Below are 20,241 nucleotides of genomic sequence, written 5' to 3' on the forward strand. Positions count from 1 at the left end.
TTTCAGTTGTTGATCTGTATATTTGTGAAGGCCACATTTGTGTTTACTTCAATATTTATGTATTTAAATAACTTGTTAATGCAAAGAACAAGTAGGAGATAGTAAACCAAAAAATGTCGTAGGGGTTAATGATGTGCTAGATTCAAAAAATTTCACACATCCCACATCTCTTTGGTTGTTCCCTTGGCCGCTATATGTGAGACTAATGATCTCGGACTCCATCCAAGATCCACCGCTTCGCCCTTGCCATCTCCTTCTTGTATTCTTTCTGCTGATCTACATCCTGAGGAACTGCCACCACATTATCTATGTAGGCTTTCAGGCCATATTCATCTAGAAGGAAGGATATTCTAGCCTTCAAGATGCAATAGTTGGAAGTTCCATCCAACCTATCTTGATCTCTAAGCCCAGCTGTGGCCATCTCTGATCTGTCGAAAACTCCCTCTTTCCTTTTGCTTGGTTGTTGCTCTACTACTAGACTCCCTCCTAAAATGCACAGATCTGCTAGCTGCTACTGCCAATCTGCAGCTGGAAAATCAAACTTCCGAAACTCAAAGTCCCCTAAGAGAACTTTTCACCTCTGTTGTGTTTGCTTTTCTCTTCCACCTGACACTGATTTTGTTGCTGCAAAACCCTTTGCGTCCAACCAAGGAATCTGCTTAGTGAAAAACCTGAGTTGCAGTTGCTCCCTCTGACTATCGGAATCACTAATCTGGGCAACTCAACTTTTCTACAACCCTGCAACTGAAAACCAAACTATTGCCCCAGCAATTCAGCCTGCCTGTCTAAGCATTGCGTAGCCTCTGAAAATTTCGGCCTGCTGCTCCTTCTGAGCAGCGAAATTTTCTCCTCTGTTTCTAAGCTTCTCGACTGATCACTCACTCTCTGATACCATGTGAAAATTTCAACTTACTGCTGAAATCCTATTGCAGCGACTGATATTAAATCTTCTAATTGATAAATTAATTATTCAGTTTATTGCTACGGCAACATCGAATTAAACACACTACAACCTTCACAAATAAAATTCTACGGAAAATAAATAGGGCTGGAATCTAAGAAAATCTAGTACACACAAATAAAATGACACAATTATTTTTAGACAAATGTCCCCGGAAAAACCCAACTTGGGAAAACCAGTGCAACGGTTGAGGGATTTATTATTATGCAACACTGACAAATTATGAGTACAACAATATGGATGTCGAAATCTGGCTATCCTGCAGAGAAAATATTGCCAAAATTCTAGTGACCAATTTTCCTCACCCCACAGGCAATTCTGAGCTCTGACTACAGCTCCAAGTGAGACGTCCAAACAACCTCTGCATAGGCCTGCGTCAACCTAGTGCAGCCCCTTCTCACGCACAGACTGAATCAGCTGCTCTTATAGCCATCCTATCTGCCACTGGCTGAGAAACTATTTCTACGACCTTTTGGAACCCTCTCTCGGCCTCTAGAAGAGAATCTCGGCTTCTCTCTAGCAAAATTAAACTGCCTCTTAGAGGTTTCTGCACAGCCCCTGCATTAACCTCACTGTGGTTATTTTTCCTCTCTACAAATGCAATCGCTAGATCTGGAAGGAAGACTTCCTCCAGCCTCACTATCCTTGCCCCTCATTGTCTCTGCTTCCTCATTGAAGCTCGAACTCTCCGACCATTGACTGCTGCTACTCTGGAAAATCGAATTCTCCAAGTGTCTCTAGTGTATTCTCCAAGTGCTAATCGACTTATTCTTATAATCCACTATTGGAGCACCAACGGCCAAAATTAAAACTTAATCAATGGCTAGGATCATATCGGAGTCAATCCATGTGAGTTTCTAGACTATTCTCACCTTGACTTGAATTAATTTTGATTAATTAACCATATTCCCTAAGTTTAGACTCAAGAAATATTTAAAAATTGGCTAATAATCTAATTAAGGCATCTCTAGGTGGAATTTCCATAAACGATTTATGGTTTTGGAGATCTCATGTATTCTAGGCTCTCCACCAAATTTCGTGGCTAGAACACATCCGATGCTACAAAAACTAACAGGCCGAAGTTGCAAGGTTGAAGTTGGGTTTAAATTGTGAAGCAATAGGGCCAAAATTTTGTCTTTGATGCAGTATTGATGTAGTGTTGTTGCATTTGATCTTTGGAGTCTGGAAGGACAATTTGAGGGCTGACTTGGTGGAGTGAGGAAGGTCTTTTGGTCTAAGGTCTTGGTCTATCTCAATTTGATTTACTAGTGGAAGAGTTTGATTGGGTTTTCCGCTATAGACGGGTTTTAGCTCTGGCTGAGTGCCTACATCTGGTGTCGTTGATCTTCATGTTTTGATTGATGATTGCTTGATGAAAAGAAGATAAAAGAAGAACATAAAGAAAATTGATAAGACTACAAGAATATCACAAGTAATTATCAACATAAGAGAATCTTTCCGCCTTTCTAATTTTCTAACAGTCCCGAGGACCGATACTCTTCAAGGATAGGGCAAGGTATCCAAGATAAGAGTAGTCCTGAGAAGGGTCGGTATTCTTTGAAGATTGGGAATCCAAGATAAGAATAGCCTTGTAAGGACATACTTGATGAATATCTAGATGGGGTATGTTCTTGAAGAGTAAATGGTGGTGGTGTCCAAATATATGCCTCCTATCATTGTCCTCTAATCTAGTGGAGAGTTAGAGCTTATCAATCAAGGTCTTGCTATTTTGTAATTGACAATGCGGGTTATGAGGATGATGTTTGATGATGCTTATCAATCTGAACTCTTATTATGAGAATATTTCAATTTGAGAGTATTCTTGTATCCAGTTGTGTAATTATGAATACCTCCCTTGTTAAGAGGGAGTGTTGAAATATAAAGCTAGGTTCAGTCTTCATAATTATTATTATTGAACTTGTATCATTATGTATTTCATGAAAAAACAAAAAGAAGAAAAGGATATTATTATTGTTCTTCATGCTTCTAGGGTTGATTTAAGTCAAGAAGAAAATTTGTCATGTGTCAAAGTCTCATTTGGATAATTTGTAACAAAAAGAAAAAAATTTATTTTGAGTCAAAAAGAGTCATTTTGTCCCACAAGACCAAGTCAACCTTGCCTTGTCAAGTCAGTCTTGAAGAGGCCCTATTCGACCTCCTGGATGGCTATAAAAGGAAGAGACTTCGACCTCATCTGATCACTCACTCACACACTTCAATTTCTGTGCAAAAGAGAAGAAGAAGTAAAGTGAAGGCTAAGGAATGAAAGGAGAATCTAAGGAAGAAAGAAAAATGAAATTCTTTTGCTTGTCTTTGTTCACACGTGCGAAGTTGTTGGGGTTTCTCTGCTAATTACAGGGTCGAAATTTCGTTTCTGCAAAGGAGCTGGGGCAACTCTGCAAAGTTGCAGGTTCAAACTTGGGTCTTGTCGGAGATCTCGGTCTTGGATTTTGGGTCTTGGATTTCTCACTTTGATCTGATTCTATAAGAAGAGAAGTTGGTTGGGTTTTCCCCTTTTGGGGTTTTGCCCTGGCTTGGAGCCTATATCTTGTGTTCATTGTCTTTTTGTGATCTTCATTGTTTATGTTTTGGTAATTATTTGATGAAGAGAACATAATAAAAGTAATAAGAAGCCAACATATATTCACAAGCAATTATCAAGTAAGAGAAATCAACCCTAATTTGCTAGCCTATTGATTTCTCAACAATTTTAGATAAAAAAATAAATAAATAAAAAATGTTTTTTAGTTAGTTTAGTTACAAGATATGTGCAAAATCCAAAGGAAATCCATTGGAAGGCAATTGAGGTAATTTTGAGATATATCACAAGCACAATAGACTATGGGTATCAATGTTTGTATGTTGGCGATACTAATGATAGAAAGTCTATGGCAGGTTATATGTCTCTGATGGGTACAGGTCCAACTACATTGTCATGTATGAAGTAAAATGAAATTTCTCTATCTTCTTATGAGTCTAAATATTAAAAAGCAAAGGACGCTAGAAAGGAAGAAGTGTCTTGTATAAACTTGGACTTCTTTAAACAATGACTATAAAATAAGATGTGAAGCTCAGTGCAATTCAATTGGCAAGAGTCCAATTTTTAATGGGAAGACTAAGAATGTGGAGTTAGATATTAAATACCTCAAATATTATTGAGTTGGTATTTTGTAAAAGTGAAGAGCAAGCAATAGATATCTTAACCAGATGGTTGACAAACGTAAAGTTCACGAGGTTGAGATATATGCTTGGGATGAAGGAAGTTGGCATTAAGAGGGGATGTGATATAATGCCAAATTACTCCTCTTCTTGATACTTCTTGATGTATTTTTAGTATTTACTATGTCCTAGTCAATATTAAGGGATAATGTTATGATGTTCAATATTGCCCAATGGCAACTTATGTGATAAAATTTTGTATAATCCTTAAAAGGACCTTTGGGCAATTGTTTGAGCAATTATTACCCCATAGCAATGTTACTTGGGAGCGAGAGCGAAAGCAGGGAGTGGGAGCGAAAACGGGAGCGGGAGCGACATTTACAGAAGCTCCCGGTTTTGGAGCAAATCCCGTAGTGATTTTTTAAAAATATATTTATTTTTTTATATTTTTTAATTTTTGATACATATATGTCAACAAAAACAAGTAGAATGATGAATTAGATATAAAAAACATAGATTGATCATCACATCAATCATCTAGAAGTTATAATCTTCATCAACCATGTCCACAAGTTAGTAACATACATATTACAACCGCAACATACTGAGTCTCGTGAATCATGATTCATCAAATTCAATGTTAAAGTTTCAACTTCAAGCTTTCAAAATTGAAAATTCAATATGTAACATTTATCATCATTGATCACCAAAGTTGTACTTGTAAGCTAAGTTTAACCATTACAAGAAATAATATCTTAGATATTTCTAAGTTCTAACTTCTAATTGTTAACATGAAATGAAATGTTATAAAATGAAACATGAATAATGAAATGAAATGAAACAACTTTAGTCTTTCACGAAGCATCATATTCATAATTCACAATCATTACCAATGAGTTATAATTGCCAACTTCAAACTTCAAATTTTCATTGTCACAATCATATATTGTTTACAAAAAATATCATTATGATATGAAAGAGTCAAGAGTCAAGAGTCAAGGACTCAAGACTCAACAATTATGAAAACTAATAGAAACTAGAAAAGACAAGTAAATTGTAAATCTACATGTGGCCCTTGCCACGAGAGTCTCCAGGAGTATAAGCAGGTCATGGTGGTCTTCTAGGAGTCTCTCGTACAGACCGACGACCATAACTAGAAGGCACATGCCCTCCACGTGAGGGTGTAGATGGAAGTGGCGACAGCAAAGGAACAAGACTCGAAACTCGAGCACTGCTATTGGATGGTGGAGGTGGCATGGCTGCTGCAGCTGCTTCATCTTCATCCCTTATAAGTTCCTCTTCCAGTTCTTCAAGATGTATAGTGCCATCCTCCAAATTGTCTTCCTCTGGGTGGTTGTCCCAAATTTTATATGTGGGATCCTCATAAGCTCGATCACAATAATGACTCAACAACCTCAAGTTGTAGTGCACATAAACCAAGCTTTCTGCCCGGTTTTCATTGAGTCTGTTTCTTTTCACATTATGTATGAAGTTGTAGGTGCTCCAACACCTCTCTGCAAAAGAAGTATTTACAACCTGTGATAGAACTTTTTTTGCCAATTTTGGCAAAAGTCCCTGGCCACCATATGTTTCCCACCATGTGAGAGAATCAAATCTGTCTCTGTCTTCCATTGCATGGAAGTTACCAAACAAACCAATGCCACTGAAGTATTTGCCTATTTCAAGGCGCACAGCTGCACATTCCTCCCTGTCAGGTATCAACTTTTCTAATGCTTGCAAATATCCACTAGTTACCTCTGCATCTAAATGGGGTTTGGTCCTAATCCCACCCCCTGGTGCAGGTTGGCCCAACCAAAATGTAGAGTAGTATTTTGGCGTAAGGATATACGCCAAGCAATGTAGTGGAAGATTAAGTCTATTCCACTGTTCACACACACAATCGTGAATCAGATTGTACAAGTCGGGATCTTTGTTATGAACAATATCTTTTATTTGCCCCAACATGGTATCCATCTACTCATACACCTCGCCAATCATTGTTTTGTCTATATCTGCAAACCGAATCATGTGATAAATGGGCTTGGTGAAATCCAATACTTGCCTCACACTTGTCCAAAACTGACCATCAAGAGCAGCCTCCTCCACCAGTTCAAAACCTCGCCTGTCAGCTGCATTTGTAGCCCTTTCCTTTAATACCTGCCAATGTGCACTTGATACCATGCTAGCCAATGACTCTCTTACCTTCAAAAGGCGCCTGAAGGTGAGGTAATAGCTACCAAATCTGGTCTTCGCAATCTTCAACAGCTCCAATCTTGAGTGACTGCGGAAAAGGCCATGGGTATTCCTATGATTTGTAATAAATTTTATCATTTGTTTGCCTTTCTTGCACAAATCACCAATCCATTTGTATTGTGCATTTTTGTTCTTGACAACATCATGCATCAGAAGGTTCAATGTGTGAACCAAACAGCCAGACCAAAATATGTTGGGGTATTTATCCTCAATAATTGCTCTCGCTGCCTTACAATTAGGAGCATTATCAGTGATGACTTGGATGACATTGTATGGCCCAATACGGTCAATTGTTTCAAGTAATGCTTCTGCAATGTTGATGGCAGTCTTGAACTTGTCTGAGTAATCATGTGCAATTAGAAAGATGGCACCACTAACAGACACAGCAAGGACACTTATCAATGGCTTGCCTTTTACATTTGTCCATCCATCAGATACAATGGACACCCCATGGTCAGTCCAAGAACTTGTCATTCTATTCAAAGAATGTGATATTTTTGCTTTTTCATGATCAAGTCCAACGGTTCTTGCCTTGTCATACCCATGGCTCTTATAACCTTTAGGGGCATCATTTATGGCAGAAACCATTTCGTGCCAATAAGGTGAGCGAAGAACATTGAATGGTATCGCACATGCATAGAGAAACCTGTAAACCTTTGAATCCACATCATTCCTACACCCCTCATCAAGGAAATCTGATATGCTTCTACGCCTTAAAGCTGATGACCCTGTGCCTCCATATCCACTGCCTTGGGAGGATGCTGAAAGAGTTCTTTGTGCTTGTGATTATGAGCTTGGTTCAAAGAAACCCCTTGATTTTTTAGATTTGTATTGGGCTTCCTCCTCTTACCTTATGTATTTGGCTCTATCTGCTGCTAACACAGCTGCACAAGTTTTGATCCCTATTTGTTTATCTCCATCCCATGGCATTTTCCCGCAGAGGTGTTTTCTGGCACGGGTTTATGAACCTGTGTAATTATTGTTGCAATGGGGGCAATGAAATTTAGTGGTTCCACCCCCTTTCCCTGCTTCAGGCATGTTAACATATTTCCACAATGGGGTTTGGTCTTGTTTAGTTTTTTGAGAGTCATGTTCACCCTCCTCCAGCTCCTCCTCACGGGGTTTTCATCAAATCCACTTTCTCCAGCTTCTTCATCCCCCTCTTCATTTTGGCCCCTCCGTTTCCTACTCTCCAGCACCATAATAACCATAAAAGGGACCAAGAAGAGGAAAATGCCAAGAAATATAGGGTCCATGATGTTTGATATTTGTAGGCTTTTGAATCTGCAAAATTTAATGGGAATGGGAATGGGAATATGAATGAGAAAATTAATTTAATTTATTTAGATTAATTAATTTTATTTAGATTCATGATTTTTTTACTAAATAAATTAAACTAAACTAAATTAAACTAACTAAACTAACGTAACTAACCTCTTCGGAGGCTTGCTCCTCGCTCCTTTGCTCAATCTCCTTCGCTCAATCTCCTTCGCTCTCCAGCGTCTCCTCAACTCATTCAAGTGACAATGAGTTTGTTTTTTCCCCCAAGTCGTTTTAAAACAAAAAAAAAAAATAGAATGAAATTTTTTTGGGTCCGCGGATTTTTTTGCGCCCGAATTGCTCCCGACATCACGCGCGTCGCTCCCGGAGCGATAATTAAACACTCGGGAGCGATCGCTCCCTGATCACTCCCGAACTGTAATTTTCGCTCCGGGAGCGACGGAAGCGTAAATTTTTTTCGGGGGCACGCTCCCGAGCCCCTCCCGCCCAAAGCGCGGATTGAGAGCAAGTTCGAAGGGGGGGGAGCGCTCCCACACAACTCTGCCCCATAGTGACCATGTCATGTCTAATGGCAGTATTTTATGAAGTTAGTTATGTCAACCAGTGTTTTAAAAAACAGTCGGCTCAGAACCGACTCGGTCGAGTTGGTCTGAGCCAACCTTGGATTTTGTGACCCGACCAAGTCAATACCGGGCCGACCAAGTCAATACCGAGCCGGCCGAGTTGTTACACAACTCGGCCAGCTCGGCCAAGTCCATATCAACCCGACCGGCTCGGCCAAGTCCATATCAACCCGACCAGGTTACGTACAACGGCCAGTGAACCCAAAAAAACAGCTTTTTTTTTTTTGGGGACTCCCTTGGCTTCCCTGTCTGACTCATGGGTTTCCCTTTCTGACTTTGATCCCTAGTATTGATATGCTATTCATGGTAATGTTAAATTCTTAAAGTAAAAGTGACATTCTCCTTAATCTTCATTTTCATCCTTTGATGAAAATGAAGATTAAGGAGAATGTCACTATTTAAGTATGGGGGTTTACGCAGTGCATTATATTAGATATCATTTTTGCAAATGGGGTAGCAAGCTAAGTGGGCTTGATTGTGGGGAAAAACTCCACAGTTAAGCGCGCTTGAGCCAGAGGAGTTCTGGGATGGGTGACCTCCCGGGAAGTCCTGGTTACCGGGTGCAAGCCCCGGAAGTGATGATTGATGCTATGTGATTCGTTCTCCACATTTCACTAGTTTCAATCCCACTTCTTCACCCCTGTGAGCATCACCCGATGCAATGAGTGCTAAGTGAACTATTCAAAAATCATGAGAAATTAGTCAGTTACGACTACCTCTCATGGAAATGGTCATATGTGAAAATGACTTACTTAACGCAGTTGAATCCCAAAAATGATATCTAATAAGAGAATGTCACTTTTACTTAAATTTTTAACATTACCGTGAAATGACTCAGGATGTTTGAGAGTGCATATGGAGAAAGTAGAATTTTAGATTTCATTCGAAATCCAGCAGACTTATCAGTTTTTCAGGATTTCAGGATTGGGGGATTGCAATGTTTCCATTGAATTTTATCATGTGTTAGGGTATGGAACTCGTATTTAATCAAGAGCACCAATCCCTCTATGTACCTTGATGTTAGTGACATTGGTTGTCGAACTCCTCCGAGATTCGCTCCCAAACTGGGAGCTTCTGAAAATGTCGCTCCCGCTCCCATTTTCGCTCCCGCTCCCCGCTTTCGCTCCCGCTCCCAAGTAACACTGAGCCAGATGATGTTGGCAACTCTAGCAATAGCTAGTAGTACTGGTCACAGACTTTTGTTGTAGAGGCCATTTCTAGCCTCCTTGGTTATGTGTTTTTGTTTTGATCTCTATATCATCATCGTGTATGTATTGGACAGTGCACTGGGTGCCATTTTGATATAATGGATATATTCATGAGCCTACTTTGATCATATGTTGTCTTCTATCTATATTCTAATGCTGTGTGTTTGGAAACATGAATGAAAATCTTTAAAATTATGTGTTTTTATAAAAAATAAATATTTAATGTATTTTTTACAACGACCGAGTCATTGAAATCGAGCCAGCCGAGTCGATACCGAGTCGGAGTCGACCCTCGGCCGAGTCAGAGTTTTAAAACATTGATGTCAACCCATAATACTAAATTGTAATTTTGGGTAGGCCCGTCAGGTCTATTCATATTTTAGTGAATGCCTCCAAAAGGTTAGTGAAAATGAATAAAGGGATTGTTTCCCTCATTTCTACAGACATGCGGTGAAATATATGAGGTATTTAGAATGCACAAGTACTATTCTAAAGCTTCGTGATAAATCTTGGAGTACAAGATCCACCATTAAATCTATATGTAAGTTTTGCTTCTATTTCCTTTGCTAAATTATTGTCTATGCTTGTAGACTGAAGACTCAGGGCAATCTTTTGTGCATAAGTTCTATAATGATCATATCACAATGTGTATAATAATAACCCCAAGGGTCAGCTCAATCAATTGAACCATCTGCCAAAAACATGTTGTTGACCAGGAGGATTTAACTCTTAGGCTTAAATCCAGTCAAGTCCCTCAAGACTCAGGGCAATCTTTTGTGCATAAGTTCTATAATGATCATATCACAATGTGTATAATAATAAACCCAAGGGTCAGCTCAATCAATTGAACCATCTGCCAAAAACATGTTGTTGACCAGGAGGATTTAGCTCTTAGGCTTAAATCCAGTCAAGTCCCTCAAGACTACCAGACAATATTGTGGCTGCCAATTGATCTACTCTCCATCTCAATATTCTGGGCAAAAGAGGGTGGGATCCCATGAGGTTTCCTGGGAAAAAAACAGTGCATAATAATAACTCTATTAAACTATATATATACTTGCTCTCATGCATTACTCATATAAGCTGACTACCAAATCAACTAATATTTGGTTATACATGGGAACCCTTACATATTTAGGAATATTTTTTTAATTATGAAAATAACATATTTATATGATTCCTACATACATATATATGTATGTTATGTGTGCATATATTGAAATTTTGAAAGTGTTATTTCCAAACTCCATACAATTTCGAAAGCCTACAACCATTTTGCCATTCTAGGTGACAGAATTAAAACACTTCTATAGAGAAAGAGAGAAACGGGTTTAAGTTTAAACTTTAAACATGGTTCCAACAAGCAGCACAACATTGAGAGAGATTATTCATTCAATTAAAACACTAGAAATCAGTTCCTTCAGTTTGGCATTCATTTGTGCATGGAAATTAAATGGAAAACCATGAGATAGATACCTTGGCAAGCCCACCATAATTTATTGGCAAAACCTCAGGTGATGCTTCCTTGGTCTGATCTGGTGTCAGAGTCACAAACGCATCAATCTCAAGCACAACAGGCTCCTCACTCCTGTTAAAAACTCGCAACTCTGGACCAACTGTATCGAGCATGATCTGTTATGTGTAGAATAGTTAATTTCATAGAGCACTGAGATGCACACTGAAACTCAATAATAGCCCATTTAACGATAAAAATAGGTTGAAAATGAAGATAATTCTTACGGGCTAGATAAGAAAACTACTGAATGCATCAATAGATAATGAATATTAGTTCCAATTTAGGTGTGTGAGAGCACCAAAGTAATGCTGGGATTTGTGAACCATAATTAGTGAAAATACAATGAGAAAAGAGAGCAAAAATTCTAAAATCAATAGAACAATAACAAAAAGCAATTATAGACCCGAGGATATTCAATCGTAAAGTAAAATAAGAAGGAAATATGCTCCCAGATACAAGATTAAATCTATAAATTACTGAATCTGGATTATATGTATTGTAATTTCCCTTGGGAGAAACCTGAACCGGTCTAACAGTGAATAAGCAACTTTTATAGCTAAGACAGTACCAGCAAAGTTGAAAGTCTTTTGGTAAAGATAGGCTTCGGTTTTCCCTAATTTGTGATTTTCTTCTGAAAACAGTGGCTCAAAAAAAATGACAAGCTTACCAAATAAAATAACTTTAGATCAATTACATATTGAAGCCTAAAATCCATTAGAGAATGTAAAACGCCAATATCCATGCATTTTTAATTAGTGAGAAACAAGCACAGTTTATCAGTCATTAATCTCTATATAGCTAATGAAGCAATTCCATGTGTCCTAATGGACAACAGTTAGAAAAACAAACTGAACTTACAGCACAAAGTTTATTCATTCCTTTTGCAGCAATCTTCAAATTTTCAAGAGTTTCTTGGTGATAGTCATTATCTCCCCCCGAGAAATCAAACCGGGCAACTGCCATAGAATGCAGACATCATACAGGTGTTTTTTTAGCAAACACATACTAGGACTCATACACACCAGATGAACTATCCAACTTAAACATCTGCTGCAATTCTATTCAAACTCAGAAAGCTGCAAAACAATAAGCAAAACAGACACAAATCCAAAATAAAGTTTGAAGGAAAACTCACCAGACATCCCAGCCTTAAGGCAACCCTCAATCACCTCAACAGATCGTGACTGTGGTCCAAGAGTACCAATAATTTTTGTCATTGCAGGAAAGAAATTCTGCAAGGTACCAAACACTGAAGTTATGTTCAAAACTAGGATTTGATCATACATTATCTGTAAAAATGCTCAAAGCTTGCCAATACAATGGTAAATTATGCAAGCATTCTCGAATCAAGACTAAATGCTGTAAGGGGTAAAGGATAAGTCCTGTTCTGAATTTGGAAGCCGAGCCCAGAATCCAAAACAGTACATGCTTGAATGTTTAGCAACTATTTCCAGAACATATTTAACTTAAGAACCAAACTCTTCTGAAAAATCAATTGAATCCAAGGCTGAAAACTTCACTCATGCAAGGAAAAGGAGATTTGTCATGGTCAAAGGAGCCATTATGGCTTGCAGTTATCATTTTATGGATCACATCGGACCAAGTTTGACTTGCAGTATGAATCTGATTGAGCCTGGCAGTCTATAAAACTGCCTTAAACCTAAGTTGGAGGAAACGTGGGCAGAGGATCCGTTTCCGTATGGAAACGAAACAGAAACAGGGAAACCCGTACGGTACGGCATGGAAACGCATTTCCGGCCGTACTAGCCCGTTTCTCGAGGAGGAAACATGGCCAGTATGGCCGGAAACGCGTTTCCGGGCCATATGTCGGAGTTTCCTCTTGTAACTTGACTTTTTCTTGTATTTTTTTTTTTAATATTTTCGCTTCTAATTTTTTATTGGGCGACTCAAATATCCTCTAGATGTCTCTCAAGTTATAAAAAAATGAGTTTTTTGAGTGGGGCAGCCGAATGTTCAAGCCTATGGCCCTAATGTTGATATGCAATTCATGGTAATGTTAAATTCTTAAAGTAAAAGGATGAAAATGAAAAATAAAAGAGAATATCACTTTTACATGAAAATAAAAAATAAAGGAAAATATCACTTTTACATGAAAATGAAAAATAAAGGAAAATATCACTTTTACATCATCCTTTTACTTCAATTTTTAACATTATCATGAAATGACTCAAGATGTTTGAGAGTGGTTTCACCCTCATTGGATTTCATATGGAGAAATCCAGTGGACTTATCTGTTTTTCAGGATTTTAGGATTGGGGGGATTGCAATGTTTCCATTGCATTTTATCATGTACTAAGGTATGGAACTTGTATTTAATCAAGAGAACCAAGCCCTCTACGCAGGGGAGACTCCCAATAATCAAGAGTGTGTAGGGTACTAGGGTATGAAACTTGTATTTAATCAAGAGCACTAAGGTCGTTCGACTATGTAGGAGGAAACTCCCAATCAAGCACGAGACAAGAAATTAGAAATTTCTCGTGGCTAATTTTGGATATTTCTACTTTCATTATGCGATCATTCATGAGTAAATGTGATGTAAATTTAGAGACTTATAGTTTATGCATTGACAATTGACAATTTTATCATAATGTAATAAATTAGAATGTATCATATATGCTTTATGATTGCACATATTTCTTAAATGTTCTAATATATATATATATATGGGGAAACGCGAATATATATATATATATATTCGCATTTCCCCGTTTCCAAAATTTAGGGGGGGGGGGGGGGGGGGGGGTCACATTTCGTACCCATGCCCGTTTTGGAAACTCGTACCCGTTTCCCCGTTTCGTGCAACTTAGCCTTAAACTGTGATTTCAGTCAGTTTTTGTTGTGTTTAAGGGAATTTCTTCTCTATCGATTCATTGAAAGTGACAAACAACACTGAAGGAAAACAAAGCAACCCATCTAGGTTACGCAAACCACTATTGGCCATCCACAAATGCTACTGGACATCTAGGGCATCAAAGACAAAAGGTTTTAGTCAACCAGTGATTGGTACAAGCCTCTTTTGGTTTCTTTTACAGCCGTGGAGGTACCCCTACATACTGGTTTCATCATTTATTAGTTGTTTGTTATTGAAGATTTATGGCAATATCTTTCAGAACTTTTTAGGAAATTTTTAGGGTTTTCAAAGTTATTTAGGTTTTCTTTTGCTAATGTGTTCTTGGATGGTTTTGATAGCCTTCACTGAAGAAGACAGAAGCCATTCCCTTGACCAATAGGTTGTTCTCATAAAACCTATAGCTTGTTCTCCTAAAAAAAATATGAGTTGTTAGACCTCCTCCCAGCCACAGCTCAATAGACAGAATAATCATCTTTCGGCCTCAGATGTTAGGAGTAGCTCCTGCTCCTCTACTCCCCAATGATGATACAATTGGATCTCCCGACAATTCTGGAGGACCCAAACAAGGAGAGATTGCCGTGCTTGCCTCCCTCACCATCGGCCCTCAGATTCGGGAGATGTTGACCTCGTTGGCCTGATCTTCAGTTCCAACTTCCCCTTTTACTTCTTTGGAGTTACACAGTGCAGTAGCGACATACTCCATATCCCTCATTGTTTCTCACTTCATGTGATTTATCATTTTATACATTCTCTATTTCTCTAATTGTACCTTTATTTTACTTTAGTCTTATTTTAGTCATATTTTAGTCTTTTTAGCTTTGGAGTTACAATGAAGTCGTATTTGCGCTTCCATGTAACGAACAAAGTTTGTATATGCAGCAGAATACTCAAAAGATCTAGTATATCTAAATATCCATTATAGGACAAATATATTATATAAGAATTGTATAGAAGATATGAGATGATTACAAATGAGGCCCGCTTATATATATCTAGGCAGGTGCCTCTTCATGGATGGTCATGTCCCATTAGACATGCCTCTTCAGTACTAATTACTAATTAGTGATCACTAATTAATCATTACTATATTTACATTATTTTTTATATAAATTATATTCATAACATTGCCTTCCTCTTCAAAAAGCTTTGTCCTCAAAGCTTATTACTGACAAGGCATGTCATCTATTTCTTTGTCTTGCATCTTTCAAAATTCTTCAAGTTGTGATAAAATTGTTGAACTAAGAAAGGATCTGACCATCCTAAATTAATTTTTTGTGGAACCTTGCGGCTACTGGAAACTTGTGATGAATTGTTATCGCAAGACTGGATTGTATAAACTTCAGTATTCCTTGGAACATAATTTTTTTGTTTATGTTCTAAGTGGTACAGATACGTACACTGATTGAGATGTTTGTTCTTGTGATTCAGATGTTGATAAGGAGTTCTTCTGTTTTGACTTCCCCTTATCATGAGTGTGGTAGTTTCCTGATTTTCTTTAGGTACTGATGTTGTTGACTTGGCTACTAAATCATCACTTGGAATTTTCATCATATGAACTGCAACATCTAAGTACGTCCTCACTTCAGTTGGATTTGGATTTGTTTGAACTGTCAGATTAATGGGATCTGTATTTGTTCCCTTTTCTTCAACTTGGACTGTTACATCTAAAGACTTTGATACTTCTTTCGTGAGTAGTTCTTCTAACTTCTTTTTTAATGATTTCTTGTCATCCTTAAGTTTCTTAATTTGACTTGTTGAAGTTTCTAAGTTTACTTAGTTAGAAACCCTCCATGCACTTTATCTGATTTATTCCTACCTACTTGTTATTTTCCTTAACAAGTTATTTACAATGTAAATAATGAAAATAAACACTAGTGCACGCTCAACATATTACAAATCAGCAACTAAAAGAAACAGAAACAAACACACCATATGACACCATTATTTTTGGACTAATGTTCCCGAAAAAACCCAATGTGGGAAAACCAGTGCAACTATCTAAGGGTTTGATTTATTAACTAGTTTCAAAATACAATCTGGGTGCAAAATCCGGCATACCCAATAGAGAAAACTCTCGACAGTAGTACCTCTCCTTTGAAGACAAATCCTCCAACTGAAACCTCGGATAAACACTCCGGCAGCTCCTCAGTTCCAATCTGCCCCACGAAAAACCCCAGCGTTAGTCCCTAGGGACTGCATCGGCCTCTTCTGCCCTTAGCGTCAGCTTTCCCGGCAGTTCACGCAGTGAGCAGTTCTGGTTGTTCCCAGCAGTTCAGGCAGTTCCCGACAGTTCCGGTTGTTCCCAGTAGTTCCAGCTTCTGCCCTCTGTGTCAACTTTCCAGGTAGTTCCGACAATTCCTGGCAGTTTCGGTTGTTCGGGGCAATTCCGACTTCTGCCCTCTGCATCAACTTTCACGACAGTTGCAGCTTATGCCCTCTGCGTCAGCTTTCCCAGTTGTTCCGACAGTTCCTGGCAATTTTGGTTGTTCCCGACAGTTCCGACTTCTGCCCTCTACGTCAACTTCCCCGACTGTTCAGGTAGTTCCGGCTTCTGCCCTCTGCGTCAGCTTTCTCGACTGTTGCGCTGGTCCTCCCATCACTATCTCTGCTTCCGTATTCACTACCCCTCAGCTGCAATTCCGATCACTCTCTCAACTTTCTCAGTAAACCCAGCCCCAAAAAGTCGAAATATTGATCTCTTGGTGTGTTCTCCAAGTGACCCTCAAGCCTCCTCTTATACTTTTCTCGTTGACAAATCAACAACTGAGATTAAGTCCCTAATCAACGGCTAAAGATTAGATCTGGCTTGATCCATGACTTTTGGACCATTCTAACACAGTTTTATATTAATTCACATTAATATTTTATTTCCCTAAGTTAGACTTAGGGACACCATTAAAAATATTAATTATTTTAATATCTCCCAAACTGTTTAGAATCTACCCAAACCCTCTCTAGGTATTGGAGATCTCATGTGCCTTAGCCTCTCCACCAACTTTTGTGGCTAGAGCATATCCGATGCTACCTCAATCAACACTCCCTCTTAGCAAGGACTGTGCTCTAGTAATACTCTTCATTGAGCATCACTCTAATCATCCGGCATCGGTCCCTGTGCTGATGCTAGGCCTCCTGCCCAACATCCTCTATACTACTACCCATGGCCCTGCCACTGCCACTGCTGCATCCGTACTGCAACTCCCTCTCATCATGCTGCATCATGTTGCCCATAGTACTACAACTGCTAACTGTTGCACTGCAACTCAGCTACTGAGAAGTAAGTAACTGATCTCCCAACTCTGACATCTTTGTCAGGCTAGAAACACTCTTGATGCTGAAAGCTCCCTCTGTCACTGACAAGTGCTCCCTCTCTGACCTCTACGCTGCTGCAACAACTCTGTGCATCTCGCATCATTGCACACCTCTCTGTGTCGTCTTGCACCGGTACAACACTCCCATGCCTCTCGCACTGTTGCAGCATGCTAGCCTCGCATTGTCCTGGGAATCCTACACAGTAACTCCCTCTATCACTCCATCCGCATCCGTCTCTACCGACATCCGCTAGTCCTGCTACTCCTCTTCGGGGCTCCTGTAGCTAGGTATAATCCAAGAGGTTGGGTATCTCAAGGATCCTGCCCCTCAGCTTCGATAGTCCTCCTAACTACAACGTGATGTCTCCCCACTTTCGCTCAAGTGGTGTGTGTGCACTCGTGGCACAGTCAACGTCCGTCTCCACTTCCTTCGTTACCCGTGCTAGCATTGCCTTAGTCTCAGAAGACTCTCCCTTACTCTTCTTCCTTGGACACTGGGTCGCATAATGACCCAGCTCCCCACAGTGGAAGCACTTGATCTTGGAGAGATCTTTCTTCTTCCGCTTCTCCTACTTTCCCTCAGATGCTAAGGCCACGTCTTCCTCCTCCTGCTTGACTTTGATCCCCTTGCTGTTGCTAGCCGTCTTCGACTATTGTCTGATCCCTTCCTAACGAAGAGCTGCCTACATCTCGTCCCAAGGTGGAAGTGTCCCCCGGACCAGTATACTCTGGACAAATACTTCTCAGTCTTCCTCATTCAGTCCTCCGAGGAAGGTGTCAATCGATTGTCCCTTCTTCATCTAATACGACCTCATCCAATTCTCAAGCAACATTCTTCTCTACACAAAAGTATGTTGGTACAACTTCTTGAGAACCTCCCACATCTCAAATGTTGTTTCCTTCTCGGCTATGTGTCGTACTACATGATCCTTGACCCCATCAAGGATAATGCTCTTGGCCCTCACCATCGCCTCCTCGTACCTGTCATTATCACTAGGGTCGACTGGGATAGATATTACCTTCAAGGCGAAGTTCTTGACACAATTCCTGTCAAGTACGGATAAGATTCTACTTCCAAACTGCGAAGTTCGATGCTCCATCCAGTGTATCCTGGTCTCTTACTCTGTGTACTCCCATGATGCTCCTCTACTTCCCTCCTGGAAGTTCTCTGTTCGACTCCTTTGAGTCTCTACTTCCCGTCTAGAAGTTCTCTTCTGGACTCCCTCTGAGTCTTAATTTCCCTCCTGGAAATCCTTTTGCCGCTTGTCGAGATGCCCCCTACTCTGATCGTCTTGTGCAACCGCACCACTGATTCGGGTTCCTCGACTAGAAACCCTCGGTAGCAACTCCTCCGGCCCTGCTCTGTCAAGTATTGTTCTGACTATAGTACCTCACTAGCTCCACTTTTCAATATTCTTGCAGCCTTCTAAACCCCAGCAACTGCCTATCTGTGGATTGTATCAGCCCCTCTCTACATCACGCTAGCCCTGCGTCAGCCCTCTGGCCCTTTGCATCAGCAACGCTGGCCTCTCTGAGGCTCTGCACAGCTCCCGGCTACCTCTGCGTGGCCCTACGTGAGCCCTGGCTAGCTCTACGTCACTCTCCTTGGTTGTTGCACTGCTAGAAACAACTTTTGTCAACTCAAGGTAGTTGTTTTCTGCTGCTATTGCTCCACTCAGCTAATGTCCTTTAGTCCTCCTGTGATCTGCAATCACACTCTGATACCATGTTGAAGTTTCTAATTTTACTTAGTTAGAAACCCTCCATGCACTTTATCTGATTTATTCCTACCTACTTGTTATTTTCCTTAACAAGTTATTTACAATGTAAATATTGAAAATAAACACTAGTGCATGCTCAACATATTACAGATCAGCAACTAAAAGAAACAGAAACAAACACATCATATGACACCATTATTTTTGGACTAACGTCCCCGGAAAAACCCAATGTGGGAAAACTGGTGCAGCTATCTGAGGGTTTGATTTATTAAGCAGTTTCAGAATGCAATCTGGGTGCCAAATCCGGCATACCCAACAGAGAAAACTCTCGACAGTAGTACCTCTCCTTCGGAGACAGATGCTCCGGTTGAAACCATGGATAAACACTCCGACGGCTCCTCAGCTCCAATATGCCCCACGAAAACCCCAACGTCAATCTCTAGGGACTGCATGAGCCTCTTCTGCCCTCTGTGTCAGCGTCCTTGGCAGTTCAGGCAGTTCCCGACAGTTCTGGTTTCTGCCCTCTGTGTCAGCTTTCCTGGCAGTTCAAGCAATTCCCGACAATTCTGGCTTCTGCCCTCTGTGTCAGCTTTCCTAGTAGTTCCGACAGTTTCTGGCAGTTCCGGTTGTTCCAAACAGTTCCGACTTCTGCCCTCTGCATCAGCTTTCCTGGCAGTTCCGGCTTATGCCCTCTGCGTTAGCTTTCCCGATTGTTCCCGGCAGTTCCGGCTTCTGCCCTCTGCGTCAGCTTTCCCGGCTGTTCCGATAGTTTCAGTTGTTCCCAACAATTCCGACTTCTACCCTCTGCATCAGCTTTCCCGACTGTTCCGGCAGTTCCCAGCTATTCCCGACAGTTCTAGTTTCTGCCCTTTGCGTCAACTTTCCCGACTGTTGCGCTATTCCTCCCGACACTATCTCTGCCTCTCTGCTTCTGTATTCACTTCCCCTCAGCTGCAATTCCAATCACTCTCTCAACTTTCTCAGCAAACCCAACCCCAAAAAGTCGAAATCTTGATCTCTTGGTGTGTTCTCCAAGTGACCCTCAAGCCTCCTCTTATACTTTTCTCGTTGACAAATCAACAGCCAAGATTAAGTCCCTAATCAATGGCTAAGATTAGATCTGGCTTGATCCATGACTTTTGGACCATTCTAACACAGTTTTATATTAATTCACATTAATATTTTATTTTCCCTAAGTTAGACTGAGGAACTCCATTAAAAATATTAATTATTTTAATATCTCCCAAACTGTTTAGAATCTGCCCAAACGCTTTCTAGGTATTGGAAATTTAATGTGCCTTAGCCTCTCCACCAATTTCGTGGCTAGAGCACATTCGAT

General features: G+C 40.0%; 1 protein-coding gene across 1 annotated transcript in view; it reads right to left on the bottom strand.

Annotated features, from left to right (window-relative positions):
* Positions 1–20,241, bottom strand: part of LOC149257639 (pyruvate kinase 1, cytosolic-like) — a 347,863-nt gene that overhangs the window by 310,561 nt on the left and 17,061 nt on the right. Inside the window, exons 2-4 of the mRNA XM_089381665.1 lie at positions 12,137–12,233; positions 11,860–11,957; positions 10,962–11,117 (exon numbers count right to left, since the gene is read on the bottom strand). Coding sequence (XP_089237791.1) covers positions 10,962–11,117; positions 11,860–11,957; positions 12,137–12,233 — 351 coding nt within the window. The remainder of the gene's footprint in view (positions 1–10,961; positions 11,118–11,859; positions 11,958–12,136; positions 12,234–20,241) is intronic.

Source organism: Pinus tabuliformis, chromosome 6, assembly GCF_031772625.1.
Source record: "Pinus tabuliformis cultivar Carrire ecotype Pingquan chromosome 6, CPIR1, whole genome shotgun sequence".
Classification (NCBI taxonomy): Eukaryota; Viridiplantae; Streptophyta; class Pinopsida; order Pinales; family Pinaceae; genus Pinus; species Pinus tabuliformis.